Genomic DNA, 24,341 nt, shown 5'->3' with positions numbered 1-24,341 from the left:
CGTTTCCATTGATCTAACATCTTAGAAGGTAGTTATCATTATGACAGGCAGCCTAGTTTGAAATTCTGACTCTCCAGTTATAGGGGAGCAGGGGCTAGAATAAAGACCTCCATGACTCACTGGCAAATTTTATAAGGATGAGCTCATAGCCAAAGAGACAGCTTTAAAGAGTAGGAGGAGCATTTAAATGGGAACTAGGATGCACAGAGACACGGCAGATGAGGTAGGAACATGAAACTTGACTGAGCCAATAAAAGAACCAGAACGTCACCTGCAAGGAAGGCATCGGAAGCCAAGGAGGCAACATGTCTCAGCAGCCTCCTACGAGCAAGGGTGTGTGCTAAGTCGGGTCTACTCTTTGTGACCCCACCGAATATAGCCCGCTAGGCTCCTTTGTCCATGGGATTATGCCGGCAGGATTGTGCCGTCAAACGCTCTTTAACAATGTAAGGCTGGCTGCCCTTTAGAAATCAAATGGGCTACAGAGCACTTGTAGGAAGTGAGGGAAAGCGGAGTTTAGGAGGATGTTCAGAAAGCAGGGAGACTCTGCCAGCAACCTCTGCTCAGGATTTACTGAGGACCCAGCGAGCACACCCCGCACCGATGAATGTCTTTGGCTTCTTGATGTCTCACAGAAAAGACTCGTCCATTCTGTAGGTCACTGACCACGGGAGCCGCAAGAGAGATTAAAGCTCCTCTAGGTTCCTGTTTCCTGAAGATGCTCTGCAAAACACTCACTCTGAGAGATGTTAGTAGGCGTATTAAAATAGATAGGATACTAATTGGTACAACTCAAGAAGTGTTCAGGGGCCAAATAAATGTGAGAAATATTGGGCTAAACATCTGAGACTTCAGGATGCCAACCCGCTCACCTGGGGATGAGCCCCTAGTCTGGGACTCATTAGCACCACCCTATTTATTATCATTTATTACCACACACTTCTAACAAAATATTAGGAAGGTACATTAATCTCCAAAGGACTGTATTGGCATGGCAGTCCTCTACAGTAGGCCAGACCCTTTCTAACTCCTAGTAAACACACTGTGTCACTGACATGATGTTGATAAGGGTTAAGATAAATTACAACATCCCTCCCACCCCACCTCCCCCACACTGAGCTCTTCCAGTCCCTCCATCCATTCTGTCCTGGGAGGAAATTGGATCTGTGATGAGTCCAGCAGCACCGTTCTTCCCCAAACCTCCCTGACGAATCACCTCTGGTACAACTTGAGAGGCCCAGGCACAGATGTTGGAATCCTCTGTCTGGGAGATTTCTACGTGTTCAAATTTAGCCCCTATTCCCCTTTAAAAACTTTGAGCACCTGACAGGATCTCTGCATTTCCAGAAAAGCTAAGCTCCTCAGTAACAATAATGATAGCAACCCAGAGCATTGAGAACATGCTTTGTCAAAGCACCCTGCTAAGCTACGATCACTGCTTCTGTGTTAACAGTGAATGAACTGGGACCCAGCGAGGTTAGGGAACTGGCCCAGGGTCCCGAAGGAGAGTCAGGATTTGAAAAGTGCTTTTCACTCTAGAGTCTATATGTTTAGCCACCACTGCCTACTGCCTCCATCTGACTGTCCTGTGAGCCAAACTATTACAGCCCCTGCCCTCCTTTGCGCTGCAGCCCCCACGCCTGCTGATAATGGGAGGGAATTCACCCGACTGCGTACCTACGACCTGCAAGGCCCGGTGCCTTCCACCCGATCAGCCTTCCACAGCCACCCCGTGGGGCGGACAGGATGAACCCACAGAATAGCTGTACTTACTCAAATTCCTCCCTCACTGCTCCCGCCTCCCCCGCTAACAAGTGGCTGAGTCCAGGTATGAGGCTCTAGCTTTAAAACTCATACTTCTTCCAGAACTTTATTGCTTCCTTGGAAATGACTGCAGATTTATACATGATGAAGCAAGGGGTCCTTTTGTTATCTTTCATCTCTGTGATCATGTGCTTTGTTGGGGGGGGCACTAGGGAGGATCCCTGAAAATCCATGGAAGCCCTCACAGGTCCCTCAACATCACTCCTGATCCTCTTGAGGAAAAAAGGGACTTAGCTTTGATTTATATTTTGTTGTCCCGAAAGAATTATGGTCTAATCACTCACACCCATCTCTTTCCTTTCCCACCCTTAATTTCAACACCCTGATTTTAAAATGATCTTTATAGCTTGCCAGTTTAATAGATGATTTTCATTCCACAGAAGCCCTCACTGTGGAAGAATGACAAGGAAAATATGGGCTGTGTAGAGATCATTTTAAAAACTTAGCGATGCAGTGAGGAAGGGTACGTATTTCCAAGCACCTGGCTTTATGTCTGTCTTTGCCTCTTACCAACCTTCCATGAGAAATTGTTTGGGGCGGAAACTGCAGGTTTTCCAGTGTCAGCTACAGTCAAAGCTCTCTTCAAGCCTCCAAGCTTTGATCTCCTCTTCTCCAGAATATTAATAAAATGCCCTTTGGTTAAAGTGGGCTAGCAATGTACTTATAGTATTCAGCAGAATTCACTATGGCAACCTCCGTTTTAGAAAACAGGCGTTAGGAGGCTCCTGCTTTGAAACCACCAGTAACCATTGTCCCAGGTCCCTCCCAAACTCACTAGGTTGAGACCTTATCAAGCCAAGGGAAAAAAAAAAATCTATCCTGGAACAAATTACTACATGCAAACATGATGCAAAACATACTCAAAAGCACAACAATCTTGGCTTTAAAAATAAAGCCCCCCACACAGAAAATGAGCACCACCGTACTAATAACCTACATGCCAATTATCCCATGCGCTGACTGCTGTTAATTACCCAAATGCTTGTCTGCAATGTGTCAGTTACTCTTGGTGCATTTCCTCTCATGTCCTAACAATGGGCAGGAGGACTGATCTCCTAGCACCTGGAGGTGAGACCTCCCCTCTGGTCGTAAGGAGAGTAGAGCCCAGGTGAAACACTGCCTCAAGAAGGGGTCTCATTATAAACAGAGGGGGGCAAAGGGTGAGCCCAGAACTTCTTGGACTGAAGGTGGAGGGAGAGAATGGGCGGTGGGGAAGAGGAGGGAACTAATCCATAAGTCAACCATGTCAACTTTGTTCTGTGTTAATGTATGTGATCTTCCCATTAAACCTAGTTAGGAGGGAATTCTATCAGACCCTTTTGACAGATGAGAAAACTGAGGCCTAGGATATTTTAGTAACTTGCACAAGGGCACACAGCTAGTCAGGAGTCACACCAGGGTTCCAATCCAGGTCCTTAACTCTTCTTAGTTACTAACACTGGCCAGGCTGACCTGCTGGTCCATGCCTCCCTGGCACCCCCAGCAACGGTGTGGCTGTCACTCTGGGGGGAAGCCTCCTCCAGTCTCACAAGCTGGGACATGACTGCGATTTACTGTGCAATTTTCGGGTGTGCTGGAGAACGACAAAGGTCACTAGAGGTATTTTAGAGACAAACTGTGCCACCTCTGCAAAGTCACCAGACTGAGAGAAAGCAGAGGCCAAAGGAGAACACTCAGACGGAAAAGCTGAGCGCCGCACGTAACCAGGGCCCCCCCCCCAGGATGCGACGCTGCCTACCAGCGAGGGGGCAGGTGCGTGGTTTGCAATCTACCGCTTACCAGCGGGTGAGCTTGGAAACGTGATTCTCCTCTCCATGGGGTCCTAGTTCATTCCCTTGGGAATGGGGTTGGTACTGGGATATCAGAAGGCTGTTCTGAAGATTTAATAAGCTGACATAAAACATATACCGACACTGTGACTAACTGGAATTGGTAAAAATGTTACCAAGAATAGTGTGCAAAGCTCCAGCTGCCTGTAGGAAACCCGAGAAAGCCAAGGGTCTGGGATGGGGACCTTTTATCCCCTTTTTAGCATGAACGACAACATGCCACCTCCCTCAGAAGAAAGGAGGAAGCTGTGCTGTCCTCGGCAAGACACAGATGCCCTGGTGACTGACTCAACAGGTCAGAACAACCTCAGTTTTCCCTCCGTGAATGCAACTGGCCAAAAGACTGGGTGAGGGCCGACCCCACCACTGACCAAGCAGAGGGACAAGGAGGCCAGAGCAGCTGGCCCCTCTGCTGCAAGAGGTGCAGAGATCCCGGGGGGTAACATCCACCCCACAGAACGTGCTGCAGAGCGAGTACCCTGATGTTCTGAAGAATGAGTACCCTGTGCACGCAAAGGTAGAAGCATAAAACAAGAAAGAAGAGAGTGTCAAGTGGACACAACAAAATAATAACTCACAACTTAATTGAGCATGTATTATGTTCCAGACCCTTTGCAATATTATCTTATTTAATCCTCACAATAATCCTACAAGGAGACCTTTCCATCAGTCCCATTTTACAGATGGGGAATGCAGAATTTAGGGCTTGCAGAAACATGAAGTGGCAGAGCAAGAATCAGACTGAGGTCTCGTCTGGCTCAGAGCCCACAGACAAGAAAAACCTAAGGTCAACAAAATGCTGGAATGTCCTTTAGGTTTTGCCTCCTTCATCACTGCCTATGACCCCAGTGTCTTGGAGGGAAAGGTAACAGGTCCTCCCTGAGTTGGATCCCAAGAGCACTGCTGAGGCTGGGGTGGTCACACGCATGGACTTAGGGGTGAGAGGGGGAGGCTTAGAATACAGAGGCCGGGGTCAGCTATGAAGCTGTGAGAGGCAGGGAGAAACCTGGCCAGCGAGTCATTTCTGGCTCATTCTGCCCTACTCACCCAGCTCTGTGAACTTTCTATAATGTCTCGTTTGTGAAATGAGGGTGATGGGAAATGGAGAGACTGGACAGAGTTCCTGCTGCGCACTGGAGGGCGTCCACAAGACCAAACCACTCCCCAGACCGATGTCAAAGGCACCGTGTTCTCAGGCCTCTTTGCAGAATAACACACTCGATTTTGCCAAGATAGAAACAGCCACAAGCATACACTTCACTTGGCCAGAAAAGAATAGCTATAAGAATGATTCATGCATGTAATGTTCTCATCTTCTGTGCCCTATGTAACTAGGAATTAATTCTCAGAAGGACACAATGAGAGGCTACAATGGATACACCAAAATGACAAGCCCCTTGTATTTTTTTTTTCCAAGAAAAAGAATGGCTGTCTCTTTATATAAAAGAATTCACTAAAATTCTCTCAGAGCCATACCAAATTTATAGGCATTTGAGATTGGAAGGACATTTGAAGGTCAGCTGATCTGACTCTCCGCTGGGTGACTAAGTCCCTTCCACAGTATTTCTGAGGGGGTCTCCAGAGGACACCTAAACACCTTCAGGGCGAGAAACCAGATACCTACTGCTTTCATTGAGCAGCTCTGATCTTCTCCGAGGTCTCGCTCATACTGTCTACAGCTTTGCTTCTTCCTCTGTGCCCTGTGGCCATATAGACCATGCCAACTGCTCCTCCAAACAGCCTTTCAGAAACAAGGCCCCCTGAGCCTTCTCTTCTGCGGAGCTGTCGATCATTCTGCACTTACAAAAACAATCTGACCACTGACATGCTGTTGTTTTGGCTGTCGTCCTTGTTTTTCTAAGATAGATTTACTTGATCCACAATTATTCCAAAATGATTAGTCCTCCAAATAATCCAAACTGTACATTTTTTCCATCCTATATTATCAGCAACACTGAAGCTGATTATAATCAACTTGCTTTCATAAAAAGAAGGTATCAATCAAATAACAGACTTTAAGAGAATCCACTTAGCTAAAAATACCAGCAGCAGGCATTCCATGTTCGCAGATAAACAAGGAGGAACTGTGAATGCACATTTCTACCCCACTGCCCATTCCCCGTTGGAATTTAAATAACCAGTTTTCCAATCACAGAGCCATAAAAATCATCAATCATCTTGGTCACAACCTCACATTTTATGATGTAGTTGCTGAGACCCAGAGCTCCCATCTCCTTCTCCAAGCCATCCCCAGATGTTTTTTAAATTCCCTGTTCTGGTTTAGGCACTGGGGATACCAAGCCTTTGCCCTCCCGGATCTCTGAGCAGGGACTCACAGGGCAATGCGGTTCAAGGAATTTAAAACAGGTGGAAGCACACCACACCCCCAGTGACAAGTGTTTGGAACTTTGTACAGAAAACCTGAAAGGCAAAACACTGTTTCCTTTCTTGTGCCTTGACTCAAACTCCCCTCCAACTTCCCTTTGTTTGGCAAACTGATCCTCTAAGACCCAGCTCAGCTCTCACCACCCACCCCCAATACTTTCTCTCTGACTCCTTTAGCTGCCCTCCTCCTTTATGATCTTGTAACACCTTGTACAAATCACACTCGGTGTACTTAGCATCATGTACCGCACTTACCTCTCCTGTGTGTGTCTTCTCTATTAGACTTGAGGTTCTTGAAGCTAATGGCAACCCACCCCAGTATTCTTGCCTGGAAAATCCCATGGGTGGAGGAGCCTGGCAGGCTATAGTCCATGGGGGTCGCAAAGAGCTGAGTACAACTGAGCGACTTCACTTTCTTTCTTTTCTTTTCCTGAAGCTAGGGAGCTGAGTGTTAATTCAGTTTTATACATCTAGTCTAGTTCAGTTGGCATATATGGGATTTACAAACAAACATTTCAGCAGACCCATGAGTGTTTGAGCATTAAAAAGCAGAGACCTTACTTTGCTGACAAAGGTCCATTTAGTCAAAGCTATGGTTTTTCCAGTGGTCATGTATGGATGTGAGAGTTGGACTATAAAGAAAGCTGAGTGCCGAAGAAATGATGCTTTTGAACTGTGGTGTTGGAGAAGACTCTTGAGAGTCCCTTGGACTGCAAGATCAAATTAGTCCATCCTAAAGGAAATCAGTGCTGTGGTCCGAGATCTCAGGGAAATTCCTGGGGAGGAGAGCAGTGTGGACTGAGGTTTGGAGGTACAGGTAGAAGCGACGGGATGTGATGAGCAAACAGAGGCATGGGAAACAGGGAAGAAGCATTGAGGATGATGGCAGGGTTTTCCAACCTGGAGCCCCGGGCAACAGGGACAATGTTAACAGACAGGGACCACAAGGAGAGGAGCAGTGTGGGGGATTGGGGGTCACGAGGTCATTTCTGGAAAGGTTCCTAAGACAGTCCTCCTGGATGAATTCTATAGGTGGAGAGCTACCTTCTTGACCAAAGGAGATAAATGAAATGCAAGAACATCAATCATGAAAACCCCGAGTACAAGACACATCGTCTAATCCTCGCAGACAGATGGAGCAATTCTGATGATTAGAGGGTGAAAGTAACAAGTTCAGATGAGAAATCTTCTGGTTCTTAAAACCACAAATCATTTCTCAGTCAGTTAAACTGATATTTATATATAAAATAATCTCCAGGAAATAAAATCCCATCTCTTATTTTCTGGACACAATTGACTCACTTTCCTATCTTTTTTTTAAAAAAAATATTATTACCAGCTGGCTAACAGCCTCACACCATTTAGTGCGTTCTAATCAGCAGGGAGAATTCAGTTTACATTAATTAAGTGATCCCACTCAACCATTTTATTGACTAACAACCTCATTATTTTATTTATTTTTTTTTTTGGTAACTCATCTTTTCAAAATGATAGAAGGTGAGGATTTTACTAAGGAAAAGCCCAGAGACACACTCAGGAGCAAACCCTTCTGCACCAAAATCAATCCATCTTTTAATCTAGCAATGTCCTTTTCTCTCTCATTTTATAGCAAAAGCTCCGAAGAGCAAGCAACAAGCAGAACCTCTACAGAATCAACTACTCCACTTAAATAAACAGCGAAAAGACTTCCTCAGCCCACATGGTTATCCTAAGAGTACAGAGACTGCTCTTGGTAGAAAAGAGACGGAAACAGCACACTCACCCGCTTCCTCAAATTGTAGGTGAGAATGAGGTTCCGGGAGAAGGAGTGGGAGAAGGCCGTGTAGAATTCCAGCACTTTCTGCAAGGCATCCCGCTTGATCACATGCAGGTCACAGTAGGTCAAGGCCCTCACGTTAGCACAGGACTGGGCCAGGGTGACTTCCTTCCAGAACACGTCTCCAAAGACATCTCCTTTCCCTGAAGAGAGAACGCGGCGATGAGCAACGTGCCTGCCAGAGGGGTCTGGCTGTCGGCGCTGGCTTTCCACCGTCTCCCAGGACTGCTGTCCATTCGGCATTCCACGGCTTGGACTCAGGAAATGCCAGAAAGGTTTTAATTTGGACCTTAACAACACGCAACTTCAGAAAACTAAAAATACCATAGGATACAGGTCAAAGTTCAACCAATAACTTCGGGGTCACCTGTGACCTCCCGAACATCCTACATGAAGCGGGAACCCCAAGTTATTCTTTGTCACCCCTGGTTTTCCAAGACACTGATCATAATCTATAACGATGTTACTTGTTGCCTGTCTCCCAGCATGAGCTCCCCCCGTGTCCCATCCTTCCACTAACACAGTATCTGGCAACACAGTAGGAGTTCTCACAGCATCTGCTGGCAAAAGAGAAGGAAGGTAAGCTGTAGGTCTACATTAGTGTGACTGAGCGCCACACCCTAGGCGGCAGTGGGGAGGGTGTGGACTCTTCACTGGAGCTGAAAAACAGGAGGTGTCTCCCCTGTTTAGCATGACCTATGTGGACAAAATCAGGCAAGAGTGGAGCTCCTCTTCCTCCAAACTCTGTCCACCGCCCTGAGGTTTGTACGTGCAGTGTCTCCTCCCTCACTCTCTCTCCTATCCCTCCTTCCATGTTCCTCACCTTGCCAGATGCCCTCCTGGTGGTATAAAAATACGGGCCCTGTATAAGCGGCATCTTGAGGATCCTCTTATGTCTAGCATTCCCCAAGACTATATTTAACAATATATTTAATAAGTCAATAGAGTACTCATCCCACGTAGCGGTATTCTGGGTCAAACTTCTATCAATCTCCTCTAAATATTTGTTTTTCTTACCTAGTGATATTCTTCCAGCATTTCCCAGAGACTGAGGTTTTAACATATGTCTAATGCAAAGCTTAATTCATTCCTGGCACAGCCTCTGGTTATATAACAAATAGCTTGAAACATTGTTTCTCTTGCCTTTGAATTTTCACCACAGATACATACAAATCTGAGTCTCCAGGGAGCCAGAGAGAGAGGTGTTTGGGAAGGAAGGAAACAATGCAAGCAGGGTGAAAACTAATCTAACAACCCTCCAGGGAGTTGTCAGCCCATGCATTCAGATCAGCCACACTCTACAGCGAGAACCCAGGTACCCGCGACTCCGTGTGATTTTCAGGGCTGCTGTTTTCCTAATTCAGGCGGAAGGAGGCAGTTAGGGTTTTAAGCATCTGGATAGAACTTGACCTTTTCTCAAACACCAGAAAGCGCTGTGTCCACTCTAAGCACATAAGGAACTCCATGGGGATAGGCCTCTCCAAGCACCTCCACGGCGTGAGCGGAGAAGCAAATGCACTGGACATGTTACTTCACACATTGTGTGTTTGTGAAATAAAGTGTAGCTTTAATCTATGAACATAGTTTCATCGACTCAACATGAGTAGGATACAAGGTTGGGGTAGCTTTTAGGCAAATATGTGCCTGTGCTATTTCAATCCCTTACCAGCTGTTTTTTCAGCCATCTGTAATAGGAGTGAGGTAATGATGCAGAGCCGAAGCCGGCCAATGGGAATGTCTCTCTCTATGGGATACCACCTGGCTTCCAAGGGGAGGGGTTCATTCAGTGTGTGCTCCCTGGCATGCATGGGGTCCTCATCAACAGGGCTGGACAATTCAATCATACATATGGAGCATTCTAGAATTCCTCTCTACTGCTCTGCAATGCCTCTCCTGCCTTTTGTAATTATGTATTCCTGTTCCCCTAGACAATGCTCTTTTTCTGACACACAGTATGGCAGATAGTCAAAACATGGACCTGACTCTCATAGTGTAACTTCTGTCAAGAAAAGTGAAAGTGTCAGTCACTCAGTCATGACCAACACTTTTGAGACCCCATGGACTGCAGCCCACCAGGCTCCTCTGTCCTTGGGGATTCTCTAGGCAAGAATAGTGGAGTGGTTTGCCATTCCCTTCTCCAGGGGATCTTCCCAACCCAGGGATCGAACCCAGGTCTCCCACACTGCGGGCAGATTCTTTACCACCTGAGCCATTGGAGGTCTCATTCCGTGTCAAGAGGTGAAACCTAATTCCCTTTCCTTAAATCTGAACTCACTTTACTCCCTTGCCTTCACCAACAATGTGGTAGAAGCGATGTTCTGGGATTTTCAGGCAGGGTCAGAAGAAGTCTTGTAGCTTCTGCCTGGGTTTCTTGGAACACTGACTTCTCAGGATCCTCCCTGTTGGACCCAACCACCATGTTTTGAAGAGAGCAAACCACACAGGAGGCCATGTAGAAGGGCTCTACCAGTCCAGCTGACAGCAGGCTCCGCCAGTCTTGTAAGCAAGCCATCCCGGCCCTCCAGCCCCAGCCAGCGCTGGACTGCAACCACGTGTGGGAAGTTCAAGGGAGAACCACAGAATCATGAGAAACAATTCATTTTTTAAGCCACTAAATGTGGGATTGGTTTGGTCAGCAGAAATGGATAACCAGACCACACAGAATCATGGAGCTCTAGGCTGAAGGGCCCATGAGAAATTACTTAGTGGTTTAAGTCAGAACTATTGAGAATAGATCATTGGTAACCCTGCCTGATTCTTATTAAGATTACTTCATCTAAGCAACTTAAGCTTCCATCAACAGATGAATGGATAAAGAAGATGTGGTGCATGTATACATATATGTACACACACACACACAACATGGACTATTACTCAGCCATAAAAAAGAACGAAATGTTGCCATCTGTAGCAATATGGATGGACTTTGAGGGTATTATGCTAGGTGAAATCAGAGGAAAAATGAATACTGGATATTATTTACATGGAAACTTAAAAAAATACAACAAATTAGTGAACAAAACAAAAAAGAAGCTGACTCATACACAGAGAGCAAAACAGTAGGTACCAGTGTGAGCAGAGAGAAGGGGGAGGGGCAATGCAGAAGTGGAGGAGTTAAAGATACAAACTATTAAGTATAAGATAAGCTACAAGGATATACTGTACAAAGTGGCTATTATTAAATATCCAATACTTTATAATAACTATGAATGGGACATAAATTGTGTTAAAAATTGTGAATTACTATACTGTATACCTGTAATATTATAACATGGCATATCAACTATACTTCCATTTAAAAAGCCATGGGGGAAAAAAAAGCTATGGAAAAAATATGAGGGGAAATTGTTGAAGAAACAAACTGGAGAAATGTGGGTTATTTAGCAATATAGTCATTATATTCCCATGTCATAAAAATAGACAAAAATAATTAAGGGAAATATATCAAAATATTAACTGTTATCTGGGGATGGGGAAGTGGATTCACAAATCACGATTTTCCTTGTTTATGCTTCTACTCAAAGTATAATATTTTGTAATCAGAAAAAATATTACTTCATTTAAGCAAAAACCCAATATGTGAACATTATATATCTCAAATGAATTAGGAGTAGCGTTTCTAATTATAAAAGAACCCATAAAGTAAAATAATAGCCCCCATGTATATTTAACATATGCGTTTATTTGTAAAAATTCAGTTTATAAACAACTCTTCAGGGGCATATCTATTGTTACCACAAAGAACAACCATGTTGTGTTTTAAACATACCAGGAAATAAATCACACATATTTAGAAATGACAATATTCCCATTGTGAAGAGTTTTCCAATCAAAGGTTTTGACAGAAACAATAAATGGAGCCTAGTTCCTGCTACACCAAGTATTTCACAGTGAGATAGTCATGATTAATCTGTAGGGTCTAGAAGTCTCAGTGTTGTCATAACTTGCATCTGATTTTCAGCCCCAACTGAAAATCATACTATCTTTCTTCCTGTCAAGGCAGCCTTTTTTGGTATAAATGATCTGTTAGTGAGATTTAAGAAAGAGGTGTCGGAGGACCTGTCAGATTCAAAACAAACCCAGGACTATTCTGGCAAATGAGAAACGTATTTATGATACACATAACTTGGGAAAACTGTCAAAGGGAAGGACGCACAGCATTTGGCAGCTGCCTGTAAACTATACACATTGCTGGCATCATGACTTCTTGGGTCAGGCTTACGCATCAGAGGCCAGGACAAGCTCTATACCCACATTCATCTCTGTTCCCTAGTGTGAAATGATTGTTTGCTGAAGAACAAAAGGTACCCCCGTGCACTCGGCAATCAAACTTCTGCAGGCAATCAGCTTATTGATTTATTTATTATACCGAGATGCTGGGTGCAGAATGTTAAAACCTAATGTTCCAGGATTCGAAAAGATATACTAAGTGGATGTTCTCAGCTGGGAGAAAAGAAAAAAGGAAAAACAAAAGGGAGGGGGGAGTAAGGGAAAGGTAGCCTCATTAAAACTCCAAACAAACATCCCTGTGGTAATTAATGCTCCTCTCCTCCCACCCTCAGTTAGACGCAGCTTTCTTTACTGCACCTCCTCTTTTGCTGTAAACATAAAGAGCCCTCTGGGGTGCAAACGTGGGGCTGAGCACCTGTCACAAAGCAGAGGTGGGAGTTGGACCCAGGGCTCAGGTGGCGGTGGGAGAGGGAGGGGAGCTCTCCGCAAGGAGCCCAGCAGAGGAGGAGACCAACACCCCACAGCACAGGGGTCCCCAACCCCATCCGCAGAGCAGAGATGAGCGGCAGACTAGTGAGTGAAGCTCCATCGGTATTTATAGCCACTCCCCATCGCTGGCATTACCGCCTGAGCTCCACCTCCTGTCACAGCAGCTTGAGATTCACGTTGATGTATGGCAAAGCCCATCACAATTGTAACAGAATTATCCTCCAATTAAAATAAATAAGTTAATTTTAAAAACAAGGGCTCCAGTGAGCCAGCATGAAGACAACGCACACACTGCTCTTACAGTGAATGAGCCAGCCTTCCCCTGTTCCTCACTGAGATGCTTGTCTTACGCTGTGGACCTTGATGCCTTCAAACTGTGGTGCTGGAGAAGACTCCTGCAAGTCCCTTGGACAGCAAGGAGATCAAACCAGTCAATATTAAGGGAGATCAACCCTGAATATTTGCTGAAAGACTGATGTTGAAGCTGTAGTATTTTGGTCATCTGATGAGAAGAGTTGACTCACTGGAAAAGTCCCTGACGCTGGGAAAGATTGAGGGCAGAAGGAGAAGAGGGCATCAGAGGATGAGATGGCTGGACAGCATCACTGATGCAATGGATGTGACTTGAGCAAACTTCGGAAGATGCTGACAGACAGGGAGGCCTGGCGTGCTGCAGTCCATGGGGTTGCAAAGAGTCGGACACGACTAGGTGATTGAACAACACCAGCAAATATCCTGATCGACATCTTTCTTAGGGCCAGAATGAATCTATACCTAAAGCATCAGAGTAGTTTCCCCAGTTGGGTTACTCTTTACTCTGACATTCTTTTCACTTTCTGCAATTTTGAATTTTCAGTTTTCCCCTAGTCATTTCAGCTCTCTAAAGGAACTATCTTAGGCTTATCAACTTAATGCATATTCTATCTTCACAGCCTAAGCCTCAGGTGGAAAAAATTAAGCACAACTGTTAGCTTTGGCCTCTGTAGAAAGGTTATAATTATCAACGCCTTGTTGGAGCCCTGAAAGCTAATACTTTGATTTTTCAAAAATGTTTTTTTGGTAATTCTCTTCACTGCTTAGGTCCTGAGTCACACCCAGTCAAGTTAGGTTAGTGTTGTTACTATTCTTTTATTTTATTTTTTTTTTTTTTTTAATATTATTTTATTAGTTGGAGGCCAATCACTTTACAACATTTCAGTGGGTTTTGTCATACATTGACATGAATCAGCCATATAGTTACGCGTATTCCCCATCCCGATCCCCCCTCCCACCTCCCTCCCCACCCGACTCCTCAGGGTCCTCCCAGTGCACCAGGCCCGAGCACCTGACTCATGTATCCCACCTGGGCTGGTGGTCCGTTTCACCATAGATAATATACATGCAGTTTAAAATATCAAATCTACATTTGTATTTGACCATCTATGAACTCCAATGATCTCATCTATAAAATGGAAATTGGGGTTTGATACTTGAAGTAGAAAGTACCTACTTCCAAGGTTTGTAGAGAGGATCAAATGAAATGATATATTAAAGTATTAAAGTGCTATACAAACAGGAATAAAAAGAGACACAGCACAGAGACGATTCCAGGGAGCGGGAGCGGCAGCGGCATGTGCAAAGGCCCCGAGGCACAGGGCGCGGCTCTTCAGCAGGACCGAACGCTCTGGTATTGCCCCGTGTTTTGGGTCATCTGCTCCCTCACTGGCCTGTAGGGATGAGCGTGGACGGCATATTTTGTAGCCCTCTGAGGAAAGTGCCTGGTCTCGTCATTCAGCTGCAAACTCAGACCTTCCAGACTCTACAGTGAGCATGCGCACCGACACTGCTGCCCACCCCTCCCCCGGAGGCTGGGAGGGACGCCAGGAATGCAGAGTGAGGCGAGGGCCAGCCCGAGCGCCTTTATTCCTCTTCTCTGGGGCATCGGGAAGTCTTTGGCCCTCAAGCCGTTCGGAGACTAGAGGGACCTTGCCACTCACTGCAGCAGGAGGAGAAATGTGGCAGAGATCCTGGCGTGAGCGGAGAGGCTCTGAGGGAGAAGCGCGCTCTCTCCTGGCCCTTGGGGTAATTCTGCTTAGGGGACGTAACACAGAAGCTGGAACAATCCTTCCAGGCAAGCCCCGAGCAGACTGTGCACACCCACTGAATCGGCTGGCTCAGGAGGATCAGAATGAGGACGCGGATAGTTCTCAGACCCCCTGGACTCAGGATACACACCAGGCATGTGCAATCCAGGCCCTCGCCGTGGTCCTCAGACTATCTAAGACACGAGGAGAACTGGTCAAAATCTCCTCCTCCCTGGTACTTCCCCTGGGATGTTTTCCAACTACTTTTTCACCCACTCCCTCAACAGAGGCTTCAGGCCAGACAAGCTCACTTTGCGCTCAGGTGCACCCTGCTGGGGGCTGGCAGGACCCTGCAAGCCCCTCCTCCTGACTCCCCACCTCCAGTCACACGGGTTCTTAGACTTCCTCCAGTACGGCTCCTCGCTTCCCTCTGGGCCTTCCCAGCACAGCCTTGGACACTCCGCCCTGCTCCCTGGTCTGGATAACTCCTTCTCATGCCTTCAAATACACCCACACCTCCTCCCCGACCCCTTGACCATATTTGTGCCCTTGGCACTCTGCAAACACGCCTCACCTCTGCATCACCGCATCCCAAGCCGTGTGTCTGGCACACAGCAGGCGCTCAACAGTTGCTGAATGCATAAACCAAGGGCACCAGACATCTTACTAAACCTCCCCACTCTCAACTCACTCAGCTAGAAAATGTGGGTAATAAACCCCACCTCTCAGGCATGTCCTAAGACTCACAAGAAATAATATGGACAAGGCCCTTAGCACTGAGCTTGGAGCACAGTAGGTGCTCAGTAAAGAGCAACCACAATAAGTAAGAGTCCTCAACAGTATAAATCAACTATACTCCAATAAAAATTAAAGAAAAAAACAAGCCGGTCAACCATGTGACAGTTAATTTCACTGCAAAATGGCCTATAGTTTCAAGCAATAGCAATCTACAAACCATTCATTTTGAACACTGGCTACTTGTCCAGGCCTGTGCTATTTGTTGTTCTCAGATTTATTTCTATTCAATAAATATGTATTGCATGCCTATCATGGCATTGTGCTAAGTGCTGAGGGATATGATATCAAGAATGAATTAGTTCTTATCCCCATCCACCAAAGTATATTGAAGAGTTACGGAAAGAGGAAAGATAATAGGAAGCAGAGTGTTATGGGGGAGAGGAGACGTTGGTGGGAACCATTCTCAGAAAGAGTGCCGCGGATAAGGAAGAAAAATTTAAAGCATGCATAATAAATTTCTCTGTTCAATATTTTAAAAAAAGAAAGAGTCGAGTCCTCTATAACAGCCCTGTGATGCAAATTCCACAGGAACCATCAGTCCCATTTTGAAGAGAGGGGTAGCTGCAGAGAGGTTTAAACGATGGCCCATGACCACAGACTTTCCCCACACTGCAGCCTCCACACGGAGAGGCACCCCAGTGCTCCCAACAGTCAGCCTCTGCAACCCCACCCCCTGCCCCAAGCAGCTTCCTCTTCAGCCAACACTGAGAGAGCTCTACCTCGGGCATGCACCAAGCTGGGTGATGGGAACGAGGATAAATCAGGGACTGCTTTGGTCTTAAGGAGCCACGGCCACAGAATCACATGTACCCCAGAACCATTTCTCTGTTACAGAAACAGAATTCACGACCCTCAGCCGGGCACAAAGATGAGCAGAACCAAGGCTGCACCGCACTAGTGTGGCCCTCTGTCCGCGCTCTGGTTAAGGGGAGGGGTGCAGAGGGATGCGTGCCCCCATGGGTCCTGCCCTGCCCTCCCCTCTCCCCGCCTCCTCCTCACCAGAACAGGATGGGAGCTTTCTTGGACAAGGGAGTCCAGGAGCCATCTAGTTAGGATGAAGCAACAGGTTAGAAGGAGGCTGGCTGCCTGACACCATGAAGTTGCCATTTCAGGCCCCTATACCTGGACTGCTGGCTACACAAGTCAAAAACAAGCTTCTGTCTTATCTAAGCTTCTATTTCAGGGTTTTTGCTGGATCAACCGAACCTACCTCCTAGCCAATTCAGGAGTCTGCTATCCAGTGGGGCTGGAATATGTTTGACTCTATGGTAGTAGGTATATACATGCCTATTTCCTTCACCTGTTCCAGGAAAAAGCATGGACTTCCTTATGTCTGAAGGATCGGACAGTAACACGACAGTGAAAGGCTCTGACAGCATGTTCAGAGCAAAAGCTCCAGCGACTTGAGCTAAACACCTTGGTGGTACCCACTGACCTCCCACCAGCCCTGACTGTGGACGTGGGGCCAGGATCTGCTGAGGAGTCCCAGTGCATCAGGCCAGCGGCCAGCCAGGGACCCTGCTTCAGGCATCCACTATGTACTTCACCCCAGAGCTACTAAGATCCAGGCTTCCAAGCTAATTTTGGAATACTGAACTCTCCCTCATGCATTTATGGCCATCTCCCTTGCATTGTCTGAGACCATGGAGGAGTGAAGGTAAGCAGGGTTCTGCCACCTTGTAAATCTTGCCTCCTATCTGTAGTGAAACCACAAAGCCCTTGTTCTTGCTGGGGAAAAAAAAAAAAAAAAGCTGCTGGCAGTCTGTGATCTCTGCTTTATCTCTTGCAGTTTAGAGACATAAGAATGTACATCAAAGACAGACAGACATGGGAAAGCTCATCCATTTGCCTTCCCGTCCAGGCCATGAAGATCTGTTGCTAGGAATAAAGCCTTAGCTTTAAGCATCAGATTCTATCAGACTGTGGTGTGGTGTTGGGTGCTTAGCCTGTATGTTTTATTGGATTTCTCTTGCCAGAAAATAAATCGGAATGGAAAGGCTCAGGAGGTCGAGGCTCCAGGACAGGCATGCGGTTCATCCCAATTCTCACAGGGATGTCTCCTTCTAGAAAGGTTGGTCTCATGTTAGATTTTGTAGGAAAGCTCAGAGATGTTCAAGAAACACTTGTTTTCTTTGGAGGTTGGTACAAAGGAGAACAGCTGTTCTCTGCAAACCATCTCCGTACTAGAGATGGGACACTGGTGTAGTTTAGCCATATATCTGGTTAATGAAAACCACGTGAGAATCCGTAATGTCATGTACCAGGTGCGATGTGAACTGTCTCTGACCCTCCCAGGCAGTTATTAGATTAGGAGTTCCCAAAGTGGGGGTTACGTCTCACTACCTTTTGCACACAGTTCAATCAGTTCAACAATTTGGCCCAACCTATTATGGATCAGGCAGTGTACCAGGAATTAAGGAAGATAAAACAAAATGACAGGACATTATCTTATGTTCAAGGGGCTTATAATGTAAGTAGACAAAACTTACATGTGTGAAATGATGAAGTTGAAACAAACAAAAATGTAAAACCAAGATATGTGAGAGGCTGCTCTAGGAAATCAACCCCGAATATTCACTGGAAGGACTGATGCTGAAGCTGAAACTTCAATACTTTGGGAAGAGCCAACTCACTGGAAAAGACCCTGATGCTGGGAAAGATTGAGGGCAGGAGGAGAAGGGGGTGACAGAGGATGAGATGGTTGGATGGCATCACCAACTCAACCGACATGAGTTTGAGCAAGCTCCAGGAGACAGTGAAGGACAGGGAAGCCTGGCATGTTGCAGTCCATGGGGTCACAAAGAGCTGGACATGAATGAGTGACGGAACAACACTACCACACCCAGGCAGAACTGCTGAGATTTCACGGAGAAGAGAAAGGAGCCGGCTTTCGACAGTGAGAGAATGTAGACACATGAAAGAGATGGGTAATCCCCCCAAACAGCAGGGGAAAAACTGGATGGTTGGGAATGAAGAGAGCTGGTTTGGGCTCTGCTCTGCCTTCTGTAATGACTCAGTTTCTTGGTGGTATTGTCTACACTGTCTCCAGGTTCTCACTGCCGAAGGGGAATGATTTGTCCCTTTTGCTGACGTTTCCTGCCTGGAAGGCAGCTCCAGGGGCACCACACTCCTGGCCTCTGTCGTGCCCTCATCTGATTGATGAGTTTGGGAGGAAACCCTGCACGTGTGCCGGCCAGCCCCTTCTCTGTCCTCGGGATCTGCCTGCTGGAAGCTTATTCTCTCTCATCTCTCTGGTGGTCCCTTCTGCCAGCAGAACAGAGCTACAGGACAGAGCCTCACAAGTATAGGCTTGTGCCGGTCAGCAACACAAGGGTGGGTCTAATCCTGCGCTTCATATTGGGAAACCTTCTTGGATGCAAATATAATGCATATTCTCCAACACCAGCTTTATCACAAAAGTGAAAGGTGATATTTTGGCTGGTACCCATCTTACTTATTGTCTCTCTCTCGGTTCAGAACTCCAGGAGAGATGGATACAAATTATGAAGCACCCCTGAACAAACGCCCACCTCTCTTCATTTCTCAAGCTCCTCTAATCTTGCTTCTGACCTTACACTCAACACTACTCAGAGTAGTCAATAACTTCTCCTGATAACAGCCTAAAAGATATTTTTCAGTCCTCAACATATTAAAGCTCTTTGATTCTAAGATATATTTAAGTTGTTTGGCATGCTTTATCTCCGAAATCAGAACACATTTTACAATCAATGATCTGTTACGGTTTAACTGGCAGCCTTGTTCCTCAGTGGGCCATAGAATATTGGTGTGTCTTTATCACCCACGGCATCTGCTAGACAACGGAAATGTGGTTCTGACGCACTTGAAAATACCCTTTCCTGCCCCTCCTTGGCTTCGGCGACATCCCGCTCCCCTGGTCGCTCACCTTCTGCAGGTGGTCCATTTCAGACTCCTACCTGTGACCCGCATTAAATGGTGTCCTTTGGGGCTATGCTTGAGACCTTGTTGCTTCTTATCTTCCCCTCTCTCTCCAAGTTTTCTCAGCCTCTCCTCTGGCTTCAGTTGCCGTCAGGATCACAATGATCCCCAAGTTTATGGAGATTACCTCAAGTTTTGATGTCTCTTCTGAGCAGCATCTCCCGTCGGACACTTGAACTTAGCTCAAACCCACAGACCCAAAACTGGAACTGGTCCTGCCCCCAGAAAAACCTGTGCATCCTCCAGTGTCCCCCTCCCTGTGAAAGTGGTCCAAGTCATTCCAGACTCCATCCTCTTGCTTGTGTCCATAGTCAATAAATGACCAAGCTCTGATCATTTTAATCTATCATGTATCTCTTGGATCTGTTTACTTTTCTCCATCCTGTGAAGTCAGTTCAGGCCTCTCTTCCAGCATCCTCCTCAGCAGTCTCCTTGTCTGCTTTCCTTTCTTTTCATAGCAGTCAGGATGATCTTTCTAAACACAGATGTGATTCTGTTGCTCTTTTCCTTTAAAGTCTTTGTGGATGCTGCCCTTCTGCCAGGGAACACTCTTTTAAATCTCCTCTCCTAGTCCCCTACCCACTTCTCTGCTGCACCTAGTGGAATTCAGTTTATCATGGAAGTCTCAGTTCAGATGCCCCCTCTGTCAGGAAGCGTTCCTTGATTTCTCCTGGCTGGGTTGAATTAGATGCCTGTCTTATAAGCTCCCATAGCATACTGTTCTTTGTCCTATTATAACTATTGGCATTCTACTAAATAACAGAAGTGAAACTGCATATTCACTTGTCTGTTTTCCTGGTGAGACTTAAGCACTAAAGCTGGCCTGTTTATGGAATGAACAAATCAATATATGAAAAAATGGGTCTGAGTGGAATGATATACAGTGGGCCAGGATCTGAAAGACTGATCTGAAATGCCCTGGGATGGATGACTTTGAGGACAGGACGGGTCCCCGGTCCAAGTGTCCTCAGGTGGTTACATTGTCAGCCTGGCTCTAGAAGGAATGTGCTGACCTGCTCAGAAAGACACCCATAATTCACTCTGATCCAGCTTAATGCTGAGCTGAAAATTTATGGACAGATCTAAAAAGAAGAAATAAAAATGATGGATGTGAGAAATTACCCTATGATACAACTGCTCTCCATAAAGGAATTAAGATCTCATCCAAATATGGGTCACCAGCCTTCCTGGTGGAGACTCTACTTAGTTCTCGAAAACAACAGTGGCATCCCTCTCTGAAGCGGGCACCGCACATGAACAGTCACATTAAACCAATGGCTGGGAAACATCACGACCGTTCTCCTTCTGCTCTTCACAACTGCAATCAGATAAAATTAAATTAGCCGAATGTCTCTCCACTAAGTCAACAGATCAGAAATCCTCCACTGAAAGCAGGTGATGATTTCCTAAGATTGCTACAGATAACAATTCAAAATTGACTTGATTTTCCTCCTTTTGTTTATACAATATGTATGCCTTGTAGAAAATAACTGAAATATATTGAAAAAAAGAAAATATGGGCTCTGTGCTTTTAGCCAGTCCATGGGGTCGCAAAGAGTCAGACACGACTGAGCGACTTCACTTTCACTATGCTTTTGGCCAATAGACAAGCATGCAGAAAGCTTCAGTCGACATTTGGTACATGTTCCATCTTTCTTCCACTCATATGCATTTTTATGTAAGCTAAGGTTACTGCATATATACTTAAATATTCTGTTTTTCTGCCCCTCCCTCGCCCAGTTACCATTATATTTGAAACATTTTCATTCCAATAAACTTCTCATATCATCATCATAATAACTGCCCTTGATTTACCATATATATATATTTTTAATTTTATTTTATTAGTTGGAGGCCAATTACTTCACAACATTTCAGTGGGTTTTGTCATACATTGACACGAATCAGCCATAGAGTTACACGTATTCCCCATCTCGATCCCCCCTCCCACCTCCCTCTCCACCCGACTCCTCTGGGTCCTCCCAGTGCACCAGGCCTAAGCACTCATCTCATGCTTCTCACCTGGGCTCGTGATCTGTTTCACCATAGATAATATACATGCTGTTCTTTCGAAACATCCCACCCTCACCTTCTCCCACAGAGTTCAAAAGTCTGTTCTGTACTTCTGTGTCTCTTTTTCTGTTTTGCATATAGGGTTATCATTACCATCTTTCTAAATTCCATATATATGTGTTAGTATGCTGTAATGTTCTTTATCTTTCTGGCTTACTTCACTCTGTATAATGGGCTCCAGTTTCATCCATCTCATTAGAACTGATTCAAATGAATTCTTTTTAACGGCTGAGTAATATTCCATGGTGTGTATGTACCACTAAACAGACATTTCTCCAAAGAAGACATACAGATGGCTAACAAACACATGAAAAGATGCTCCACATCACTCATTATCAGAGAAATGCAAATCAAAACCACAATGAGGTACCATTACACGCCAGTCAGGATGGCTGCTATCCAAAAGTCTACAAGCAATAAATGCTGGAGAGGGTGTGGAGAAAAGGGAACCCTCTTACACTGTTGGTGGGAATGCAAACTAGTACAGCCACTATGGAAAACTGTGGAGATTTCTTAAAATACCATATTTTTTTAAACCAGTCCTCTCTGTCTGGGCTCTACAGTTGTGAGAATTTCCTTTAGAAAGCTCTGTCAACTCTCCTAACTATCAGTGTCTTCACTGGGACCTCAGGGACTACAGACCAATCTTTTAAACTGCTTAAGCAAAAACAGCATTAGGAGCAGGAACCTGGTCATCCTCCCCATCCTCACTCAATGCATGCATTACCGGATACAAATGGTTCTGCATTTCTGAAGTTCTGTTCACGCTATGGCTCCTGGCTAGGAGTGCGGATTTAATATAATTGATTCGGCTGATGGAACAGCTATATGAATATTAATGTTGGCTGAAGTGTTTAGAGAGACACTTAAACAAAGCTTCCTCCCTTTGTGCTGAGCACGAGCAAGAGGTATTATTACATGGTTCACAGCAGCAGTGGTCACGCAGCCACTTAGCAAGTTCCCGGGGGAACGTGGAGGAACATTACAGAGACGATGGTGCAGGAAGTGGGGGGGTCTCCCCTCAACCCCTCAGAAGGATCTTGGGAAATGTCTCTAAAGGATTTAGCTTCTCTGTCTCTAACATAACTAGGATTTACACAAAGTTATTGCTGCTTTTTCAACTTTTGTTAGATAAGCCTGTCTACCTTCATTGTCTAGTCATTCTCTTTTCCAAGAACTGTTTGAAGGAGGGGTTAGGAGGACCTACTAAGATTAATGCTATTTTTTTCCTGATTGGATCAGGAGATAACAAAAGAAATGCTGTCAAGATTTCTTTTGAAAAATAAGATGTTTTTTCAGATTGCATCGTAAGAACCGAAAGGATATGTGAAACTTGGAGCAAAGCTTTCTCAAGATCTACTTAAAATTTTTTTAAAAATTTTCCTGATTTTGAAAGTAGCATACATTCTTTTAAAAAAGGCTTGAAAGACAAATATAAAAAAGAAAATGAAATCCCCTGACACCTCAAAACCAAAGTCATCAACTATAACATGCTGATGAAGCTGTTGGTGGACTTTTATCTATGAATGTTTCTTCCCAAATAGCTGAGGTCACATTACATTTAAAAAGTGTATTTTATTACTTTACTTATCATAGGAGCTTCTAATATCATTTAAAATTCCTTGTGAGCATTTTGAATGACTACAGTCTCATTTCTTTTAAAATGCTTTGAAATACTTGGTCATTCAGATAAGCAACCATATATTTCCTCTTCACCTATTTCCCCCTTGACTTCCTATTCCTTCCTCTGAATCCTAAATCTGTATTGAGCCCTGGATTCTTTTCCCAGTTCCAGACGTGCGTTTCTGAACAGCTGTGCAACACTCCACTTGGATACCCAACTGCCCTTTAAATGCAACAAGTCAAAACCAAGCTCATCACTTTCCCTCTCATCACCGCTTCCTCATGATTGCCTACTTCTGCTGCTGGTGCTTGCATCTCCCCACCCGCCTGGACATCAGTCACCTCTCTCACCTCCCCACATCCTATCATTTACAGTCCTTCAGACTCTCCTTCCAGAAGGTCTCAGCCACCTGCCCCTCGCATGCCAAATTCAGCAAATACAGGATACCCAGTTAAATCTGAATTTCAGATAAATGGATACATTTTTTAGCAAATATATATATATATGGCCCATTCAATATTTAGGAAATATTTAAGCTAAAAATTATTCTTTGGTTATATGAAATTCAAATTTAACTGGATGTCCATGTTTTATTCGGCAGTCCAAATCCTGTCTCAGTTTTTCCTGCCCACACCTTAACACCTTTCATCCATACTATAAGCCGTAAGTCACTGAATAACCTCCTTGTCTCTATGTCAAATTCATTAATCTTCACAAATCACAGCTTCAGTGGTATTGCACTTTACCCACCACCCTTGGCGGTTTCCCACTGCCTAGTCCCTCAGCCTCACATTCAGAACCACCAGCAGGCTAGCCCACACCTGCCTCTCCAGCCCACATCCCTCTGCTGCCTCTCAGGACCAGGGCAAGGGCTGGCCTCCCGCTTACAGATCACCCTACACTCTCCATTCCCCGGCCTCTCACACGGTTCTCTCCATCTGTGATACCCTACCTCACATGTCCAAATCCAGGCTCCACCTTCACAAAGCCACCACCCAAGGCTCAGCCTTCACCTCCTTGTACACAGATCATGAGTAAGCTTACACCATCATTTTGGCAGGTCAGAAACAGTTGAAAATCAGCAATTTCAGGTGGTTTCGGCTACTGCAATGTAAGATCCCCTCTCTGGTGCTTCTCTGCCTTACCGTCTTCCCCATGTTCATTTCTTCAGTCCATTCCACAAAGAAAGAATATCAAGTAGTGACTGCCTGCAGCAGTTTCTCAAGTACAGTCCTCTGTCCACCACTCCACGG

The 24,341-nt window shown here is 45.4% G+C and overlaps 1 protein-coding gene across 2 annotated transcripts in view; it reads right to left on the bottom strand.

The window, feature by feature from the left end:
• Positions 1-24,341, bottom strand: part of KCNH1 (potassium voltage-gated channel subfamily H member 1) — a 407,890-nt gene that overhangs the window by 89,131 nt on the left and 294,418 nt on the right. For both annotated transcript variants that reach the window (XM_065936267.1, XM_065936268.1), the window contains exon 10: positions 7,801-7,997. In XM_065936267.1, coding sequence (XP_065792339.1) covers positions 7,801-7,997 — 197 coding nt within the window. The remainder of the gene's footprint in view (positions 1-7,800; positions 7,998-24,341) is intronic.

Source organism: Muntiacus reevesi, chromosome 5 (assembly GCF_963930625.1).
Source record: "Muntiacus reevesi chromosome 5, mMunRee1.1, whole genome shotgun sequence".
Lineage (NCBI taxonomy): Eukaryota > Metazoa > Chordata > Mammalia > Artiodactyla > Cervidae > Muntiacus > Muntiacus reevesi.
This window is presented reverse-complemented; position numbering and strand designations above follow the sequence as displayed.